We start from the raw sequence: 8747 nt of genomic DNA on the forward strand, positions 1-8747 counted from the left end.
TGCACCCTAAACCATATCCCCAAGCACCACATCCAAATGACTTTCAAACACATCCAGGGTTGGTGACTCCACCACCTCCCTGTGCAGCTCATTCCAATGCTTGACCACACTCTGTGAAAAAAATCTTCCTAATGTCCAGTCTAAACCCACCCAATTGCAGCTTGAGGCCATTCTTTCCAGTTCTATCACTAATTACCTGTGAGAAGGGACCAGCAGCTGCCTCTCCACAATGTAGAATCATTGAATCAGTCAGAGTTGGAAGGGACCACAAGGATCATCTAGTTCCAACCTCCCTGCCATGGGCAGGGACACCCTACCCTAGATCAGGCTGCCCACAGCCTCATCCAGCCTGGCCTTAAACACCTCCAGGGATGGGGCCTCAGTGTCATTTCAGGTAAACAGCAATGAGGTCTCCCCTCAGCCTCCTCTTTTTCAAACTAACCATCCCCAGCTCCTTCAATCACTCCTCCTAAGATTAATCTCCAGGCCCTTTCCCAGCTTCCTTGCCCTCCTCTGCACTCACTCCAGCACCTCAACATCCCTCTTGTATTGAGGTGCCCCAAACTGAGCACAATACTCGAGATGTGAACACAATACTTGAGGTTTCCTCCATCACTTGATGGAGGAAAACCATTAGGTGTGCAGATGCACCCAAGTCTGCTGAGCGGTGACCAGCACGGACACAACTCTCTCAGGGTTGTGGAGATGGAGCAGTAATTTCAGGTCACCTGTAAATGGCAGGAGAAGATGGTGAGAGGGAAAAGGAAGAAGATGTTTCATGCTGTCTGTCCATGGCTGTGTTTTGGCACTGCAAGGTCAAGGATGGGCGTTGCATACCCACAGCGATTCCTAAGGCAGGTTTTCATCTGCCTTCTGTCCTGCTTCATCAAAAAGCAGAATCCTTTGTTGTTGCAGTGTAGTAAGGTGCCACCTATCCATGTGCCTCTTTTCCACAAGAGAAATAAGGAGGTGTGATGGTATGGGAGTTACCTGTCCCCAGCCCCCATTCTTATGAAATCACCCAGACTAGACTCAGCCAGCTGGAAGTTAAGGAATGAAGCTTTATATTCACAGCTTAACACAAGATACAAGCATGTATTTACAGCTGGGTGCAGAAATAGACAAGTTAAAAAGTAGTACAGAAACAAAATACCCCTCCCAGAAATCAGAGTCCCCAGGAGGGGGTCCCAACCACCCTTCCCTCTTCTTTCCACCCCTCTACCTTATCTCAGAGTTTGCCTTACATGCAAGGTGAGTTTGGAGGATTGGCCAGGGGGCTTAGAAGCAGAATTAGTTGGGTTATTCAGGGACAAAAAAAGCTCAGGCACTGACTGTGACAGACACACATGCTGAATGTCTTATCTATGTGTTCTTATTTGTTAGACATCTCAGCAAGCCTATGAGTGAAGTAGACATCACCACTGTTTCCTTTTCATAGCCTATCATCTAAGTTTTCTCATTAAAATATTCCATTTAGCCTCAAACTAGCACAGGAGGGTAAGGGATAAACCATCCAGCTTCTGACAGTGGTAGACTGCAGAATGAGAGGGGTTGGAAGGGACTTCTGGAGATCAAAGAGTGAAGTGCATGCCGCTTGATGGGACTGAAGCTCCATCGAGCCCAGGTTTCTGTCTAAAAACTGACTTCTATGAGAGGGCTGAAGAACAGGCTGGGCCTTGGCAGGACTTTCCCAGAAATGCTCTGTACTGCCAATGATTTGTGCCTTCTGGACAACTTGAGCTAGGCAGCATCTGGGGGTTTTCTGCCTTCTGTATGCACATTATGCATAGGAGACCCCTGTGACCTCCTTAAATTTGCAACAGCCTTTGCTTAGCTCCAAGTTCACAGGCTCACAGGGTGTTAGGGGTTGGAAGGGACCAAGGAGATCATCGAGTCCAACCCCCCTGCCACAGCAGGACAATACTAACACAGAGCACAGAGGATCACATCCACACAGGCCTTGAAGGTCTCAAGAGGAGACCTCACAACCTCTCTGGGGAGCCTGTGCCTGTGCTCTGTGACACTTACAGGAAAGAAGTTCCCCTTGTTTTAAGGCAGAACCTCTTTTGCTGCAACTTACACCCATTGCTCCTTGTCCTATCCCAGGGAGCAATGAGCAGAGCCTGTCCCCCCCTCCTGAACAGCTCTCAGATATTTATAAACATTTATCAAATCCCTTCTAAGTCTTCTCTTTTTCATACTATACAGCCCCAGGTCCCTCAGCCTCTCCTCATCAGCCATGCCCCCCAGTCCTCTCATCCATATAGCCCTCCACTGGACCCTCTCCAGCAGATCCTTGTCCCTCTTCAACTGGGGAGCCCAAAACTGAACACAGCATTCAAGATGGGGTCTCACCAGGGCTTGCCCTGTGTTCCAGCCTGGCTGCTGCAGTCCCCAGGCAGTAACACAGCAGGGGTGAGCTGCGGGTCACTTGGCGCAGTGGCTGTTGAGGGCACACCTCTTTGTGAAGCGCTGCTTTAAATGGGATGCCCTTCCTTCTCTGCTCTCCTGAGAGTGCCACAGTGCTGTCTCAGCACAGCTTTGAGCATCACTCCACCCTAAAGTGCTGCATTTTGGACCTCTCTTTGCACGGATCAAGCCACTCTGCAACAGACAAGTGGGATAAGATAGGGAGCTGACCTTATTAAGGTTTTAGCTAAGCCCTCTTCTGGTTATGTTCTGGTTGTGTTCAGATACGAATCTGCTGGAGTTTTCCACAAGGCAAATGTATTTTTATTGCAGTCTTATTTCATTGCATGATCATTTCATGAGAAACCCACCTATTGATTTTCCAAAGCAGCATATGGGAAACTTCTCTTTCCCTCTGGATTCTGACAGTATGTCATACGAGCAGACATAAAATATCTCACCTCTTCAGAACACTTTACTGTTCTGTTACAGCTTGTGTATAAACACCAAATATTTCAACGTGAACTCATCTGGAAAGGAACAAACCACCCAGCCCCAATAGGATTTTGTTAGAAGCTAAAACCATCTCAGCAGGAAACTTCACAATTTCTCAAAGTGCCCTAAATGTTGACTAGAGAGAGACTTGAAGAGCAAAGCTCCCTGTAATTCCATTGTGCTCACAGGTCCTAGGGCTGCCACAGTAACTGCTAAGGGAGTTGCAGTGGTGGAAAAAAGAATGTTCTGAGCCTAGGGCTCCTTCAGGCACACGAGGCAGCAGGTTGAGTGTGGCAGCACCATGCTGCTCTTGCTTCAACCATCTCATTTCAACTTACACCATCACCCAGGAAAGCTGGGCCAGATGATCCTTGGGATCATTTCCAGCCTGGTGTTCTGGGATTCCTTCACTCCCATCTCAGCCTAAGCAGGCACTCCAGTGCCAAGGGGCAGGCATCAGTCATTGCAACGTGGTCCCACTCCAACCTCTGTGGTCAGGCTGTCTGCAAGCACTGGCACAAGGGTCTCCACAATGCCCCCATCTTCTTTTGGGATATTAATGCTGTTTGTAAAAACTCATTGGCAAATACTATTTGGAGAGAAGGAGTTTATGCAGAGGTTCTCAGTCAGATGGTGAGAGCTGCAGAGAGGTGTCTGGCAAGGTCCGTGTTGCGTTATCAAACTGCTTCAACCACTCTATCCTAGTCAATAAATACATAGGAATGGGCAGAAATAAATATGAGGGGAAGGGAGGGAAGGGTCTCAAGGGAAGTGATCATAGAACAGCTGGTCCATAAACTCATTCAGAACTGGAGAGCTGGGCTGTTTGCTTCTTCCAGCATCCATCTTCACCAGTAGCTTCATTTGGAGATGTTTCCTCCTCAGAGCTGCTTAGGTGAACTGCAACAGGCATTAAGCAAGTCACAAAGCCAATCAGGAGATCTTTCCTTCTTCCATGCCCCACGCACCGAGTACCACAGGAGATGTGTCTTCTGGAGAGTTGCCTGGTGGTGGTAGTGGCACAACCAGGCAGCCTGCCCTCCAGAGACCAGTGGCAGTTACTCCTGGGACACCCAGGCTGATTTCACACCCAGCCAGGAGCTACCTTGGCCTCCAGAAGGGCTGGAGTTAGGGTTGGTCCCCGCTGGTTTTGCTTGAGGATCCTGGTGAGGATGAGCTTGACCCAGGGTGCGGAGGGGTCCAGGCAGAGCATCTGTCCATGCTTCGTCGTGGCTCTGCAGGGTGACAGAGGGGGTGAGACCAGGACTGCAGTGAGCCCGCGGCCAGGATGATGGCTGGGGACTGGGTGAGGGCTACAGCCGCAGTGAGGACCGAGATCAGAGTGAAAATCAAGGCGGGATGAGGACCGTCCCGGGTGAGGACTGGGACTGGAATGAGGACCAGGTTCGGTTGAGGACTGAGGCTAGGATGGGGCCGGGGTGAGGACTGAGGACCGGGACAGAGATGAGGACTGGGGATCGGACGAGGAGCGGGGCTGGCATGAAGAGCGGCCGGGCACTTACATGACCTCGGGCACGGAGCAGTGCGGCCCCTCGGCGAGCAGCTCGATGCGGGCCAGCCGCCGCGGCGGGACGACCTCGCTCACGACTCGCAGGCAGCGGCAGCGCAGCTCCCCGGCCAGCGGCACCCCTGGCAGCGGGAGGAGCAGCCTGAGCCCCGGCTCGGGACCTCCGCCGCACCCCCCGCACCCCCCGGGACCCTCCCGCAGGCTCTTACCGCGGCAGGCGGCGGCGGCGGCCAGCAGCAGCGCGGCCAGGAGGCGAAGGCGCGGGCCCATGGCGGTGCCGGCTGCGGAGGGGCTGCGGCAAGCGGCTGGGCAGCCACGGTGTCCGCGGGGCTTTTATCCTGCTCCGGCAGCCGCCGGGCAGGAGAAACGTGATTCAGCCACCGTCACGGACCGTGCCTCCTCCTGCGCATCCTCGGGCGGCCGCTGCCTGCCCGCTCCCCTGCCTGTCACCTGCCAGCTTGGCACGGCTCGGCACGGCTCGGCACGGATGCATGAAGGGGCTGCGGCGCCCGTTCCGTGCCCCGCCGGTCCCCTTGCCACTGCTTCTGGCTGTCCCTATGGGCTCCGCTTGCTGGGAGCCCAGCAGTGCCGGTGCCAGCTGTTGAGCTCCGGCAGGGACAGACTCTGGCTTAGGCACCAGAATTTGGAGGTTAAGGACAGGGACTTGCTAGAGAGGAGACACAAAGGGTTGCAGAAGTGCTGAGGGGACTGGAACAGCTCTCTGATGGGGAAAGACTGAAAGGATTTGGGCTCTTTTAGGCTGGAAAAGTGCAGCTTGAGGGGATCTCATCAGTGCTGATCAATACTTCAAGTGTGGGTGTCAGGAGGGTGGAACCAGGCTTTGTTCAGTGGTGCCCAGTGACAGGACAAGGGGTAGCAGGCACAAACTTGAACATCAGAAGTCCCATCTGAGCACAGGGAGGAACTTCTGTAATTGAAAGATTCTGGAGCCTTGAAGCAGGCTGCTCAGAGAGGTGGTGGAGTCTCCATCTGTGGAGACATTCCAAACCCACCTGGATGTGTTCTTGTGGTCTTCTCTAAATGACCCTACCTTGGCAGTGGGGTTGGATTGGATGATTTCTAGAGGTCCCTTCCAACTCCTACTGTTCTGTGTGACTCTGTGTGTTAAATTTATCCCAGCCCAAGTTTTGAGTGGGTTTTGTTTGCTTGGTTTGGTTTTGCTTTGTTTTGTTTTTAATTCCTAAGCCTAAAAGATGCAGGCAGAAACAGAGACATAAAATCCTTTGCGTAAAGGAGAAGTTCCCATTCCAGTTGGTTTCTGTGCCACAGATCCAAGCACTGTGGATTTAGCTGTTAGCCAAAAAGCAGAGAGCCCTGACTGCTGTGAGAGCAGGCAGTGGTAGGAGCCCTCTCCAGCCTGCTGGAAAGTGGTCAAGGATTAAAGTCTTCCAGAGGATCTGGGACTGTGTCTGAGCAGCAGGTGCAGTCCAGAGGTGCCACAGCCATCCCACTTCTTCCTTTCAGTCCTTGGAGATCATGCATTGCTTTATTTCACTCCTCCTGCTTTGCTCTGGGCTGCTCTTGGGCTTTCTGTGCCAGCAAAGACCTATCAGCATTTCCCCCTTAACATCTTTTCAAAGATGTGGTAATTGTATGACTTTTTTTTATCCCCCCTTGGTCTGGGCAGCAAAAGAACCAATTTGATATTAGGCAATGGACACCTCATTTCCTTTGGCTTGGGCAGGTGGAGCTGACAGCAGAGACTGATTTATTAGTGTGGTGTCTGCAAGCTTGTAAATCAACTCCCTGCTTAGTTGCAAAATATCCCCAGGAAGAGGGAAGCTGAGAAGAGTTTTGTGTTCACAATTTGTCTGTCAGGCGTTTCCCTGCCCAGCAACCATTTTCTCTGCCTTCCTGTTCAAATACCTAATTCCTGCCTATTTGTAGTTGCTTTTGCCTTGCTGGTGAGGTTTCTGAGGGAACTACAGCTTCTAGCTCAACAGGTAAGCATCAAATGCTAACCTGGATGCTAATCCTTGCTCCACACCGCCCAGACACACCTACAACCCTGCAAGTTACTGTGAAAATTCCATTGAAGGTGCCATGGAAAAAGGATATTTTCTAGCTGAGAAGCCCAAAAATAATCAGAGCAGAGCCTGAAGTGATGTGCTGGGTGTGCCAGGTGCAAAAGGACTGTGAAGACAAAATCTGCCTTCAAACACACGGCCTCAAGATGTGCCAGGGGAGGTTCAGGTTGGGCATGAGGAAAAATTTCTTCCCAGCAAAAGTTGGAACAGGCTGGCCAGGGAGGTGGTGGTGCCCCCATCCCTGGAGGCATTGAAAAGAGGTGTGGATGTAGTGCTGAGGGATATGGTTTAGTGGCAGTGGCTTAGCAGCAGTGGTGGGATTGTGAGCTCCGTGTGAGTGGATGGATTTGGTAATCTCAAAGGTCTCTTCCATCCTCCACAGTTCTATGGTGCTGCGATTCGATGATTAGAGTCTCTGTGGACTGGTTCCTGGCATTTCTCTCCCTGTATTTCATGTTCCCAACAGCCACAGTGTGAGCTGTCATCCCCTGCCTGGTGGCAGTTGATAGGATGGGGAGTTCTGTGCTGGCTTTTGTTTATTTGTGAAAACCTTTCCCACACCACCAGTTTGTGTTTCTTTCTGTGGTGTGTTCTGTGCGAACAGGTTTGCTGCTGCGGCTCCGAGCGCCAGCGGCTTGGATTTCAGGGCAAGGACTTCACTTGTTGCATCAAGTCCTCCTCACACTGACGTCAGTGGCAGCTTAGCTGAAGTTGCTTTTCACCCCTGGCTTCTGCTGTCACTCTAAGTAGACCAGGTAGAGAAGAACAGTTGGGGCTGACCTGCATTTTACTCCTTTTTTTGAGCAATTCATAGAAGCACAGAACCGTAGATAGGTTTAGGTTGGAAGGGACCTCAAAGCTCATCCAATTCCAACCATCTGCCATAGGCAGGGACACCTCCCACTAGAACAGGTTGCTTAAGGCCTCATCCAACCTGGCCTGGGACACCTCCAGGGTGGTTGTGGAGCACAGAATCACCCAATGTGATCAAAGATCAAAGATCACATTGGGTGATTCTGTGCTCCACAACCTCCCTGAGCAACCTGTGCCAGTGTCTCACCACCCTCACTGCAAAGAACTTCTTCCTAACATCCAGTGTCAATCTCCTCTCTGCCACTTTAAACCCCTTACTCCTCATCCTGTCATTACAAGACCTTGTCAATAGGCCCTCCTCAGCCCTCCTGTAGCCCCCTTCAGATACTGGAAGGCCACTCCAAGGTCTCCTGGAAGCCTTCTCCTCTCCAGGCTGCAGAGCCTCAACTCTCTCAGCCTGTCCTCATAGCAGAGCTGCTGCAGCCCTCTGAGCACCTTGGTGGCCTCCTCTGGGCTGGCTCCAACAGTTCCATGTCCTTCTTGTGCTGGGGGCTCCAGAAGTGCACCCAGGACTGCAGGTGGGGTCTGAGGAGAGCAGAGCCAAGGGGCAGAATGTCCTCCCTTGCCCTGCTGCCCACACTGCTCTTGCTGCAGCCTGTCTGGGCTGCACTCACACTGCAGGCTCCTGTTGAGCTTTTCATCACCCCAGACCCCCAGGTCCTTTTCCTCAGGGCTGCTCTCAGCCATTTGCCACCCAGCCTGGAGTTGTGTTTGGGATTGTGCCGACCTGGGCGCAGGACCTTACACTTGGCCTTGTTGAATGTTGTGAGGTTGGCCTGGGCACACCTCTGCAGCCTGTGCAGGTCCCTCTGGATGGATCCCTGCCCTCTATCAAGTCGACTGTGCCACAGAGCTTGGTGACATGGCCGAGCCTTTATGAAATTGCTGTGGATGGGGCATTAAGAACCCATCTCCTGGAGGAGAAGGATTTCTGTTGGGTAGAGGCCAGTGCCTTGTGTCATGCAGAAATCTGCAGGAACAGAGCAGATTTCCCTGGCTTCAGCCTTATCCAAATCTCTCAGCAGGAATTTATGTGCAGGAACAGGCTGAGCTGCCAGAAAGCCAACCAGACCCTGGGCTGCATCAAGGGAAGTGTGGCCAACAGGTTGAGGGAGGTGATTCTTCCCCTCTGCTCCACTCTGGTGAGCCCCCACCTGGAATACTGCATGCAGTTCTGAAGCCCCTGTTACAAGAAAGATCTGGACATGCTGGAGTGTGGCCATAGAGCAGGGCCATGAGTGTGATCAGAAAGCTGGAGCACCTCTCCTATGAAGACAGACTGAGACCCCTTCCAGCCCCTCAATGTCCTTGGAGTGAGGGCCCCAAAACTGAACGCAGGCTTTGAGGGGTGGCCTGATCAGTGTCACAATCACTTCCCTATTCCTGCTGGCCAC

The 8747-nt window shown here is 52.2% G+C and overlaps 1 protein-coding gene across 2 annotated transcripts; it reads right to left on the minus strand.

Annotated features, from left to right (window-relative positions):
- Positions 1 to 2710: 2710 nt before the first annotated feature.
- Positions 2711 to 4872, minus strand: LOC135178961 (alveolar macrophage chemotactic factor-like). Of its 2 annotated transcripts, XM_064150391.1 has the most exons (4): positions 4642 to 4872; positions 4428 to 4554; positions 4010 to 4139; positions 2711 to 3804 (listed from the first exon to the last, which is right to left on the minus strand). In XM_064150391.1, exons 1-4 carry the CDS (start codon positions 4700 to 4702, stop codon positions 3796 to 3798), a joined length of 327 nt encoding a protein of 108 aa, XP_064006461.1. In that variant the 5' UTR covers positions 4703 to 4872; the 3' UTR covers positions 2711 to 3795. The 2 variants fall into 2 exon arrangements, with proteins under 2 accessions (XP_064006461.1, XP_064006460.1); XM_064150390.1 differs by having other exon boundaries at positions 2711 to 4139.
- Between the last annotated feature and the right edge of the window lie 3875 nt (positions 4873 to 8747).

Source organism: Pogoniulus pusillus, chromosome 10 (genome assembly GCF_015220805.1).
Source record: "Pogoniulus pusillus isolate bPogPus1 chromosome 10, bPogPus1.pri, whole genome shotgun sequence".
NCBI classification, from domain to species: Eukaryota; Metazoa; Chordata; class Aves; order Piciformes; family Lybiidae; genus Pogoniulus; species Pogoniulus pusillus.

Bases quoted from the DNA above. Each gene is read 5' to 3' on its own strand.
- LOC135178961 (XM_064150390.1), bottom strand. From the start codon at position 4,702: ATGGGCCCGCGCCTTCGCCTCCTGGCCGCGCTGCTGCTGGCCGCCGCC. The intron at 4,555-4,641 runs GTAAGAGCCTGC...TCCCGCTGCCAG, and splicing joins CGCCGCCGCCGCCTGCCGCG to GGGTGCCGCTGGCCGGGGAG. The intron at 4,140-4,427 runs GTAAGTGCCCGG...GTCACCCTGCAG, and splicing joins TGCTCCGTGCCCGAGGTCAT to AGCCACGACGAAGCATGGAC.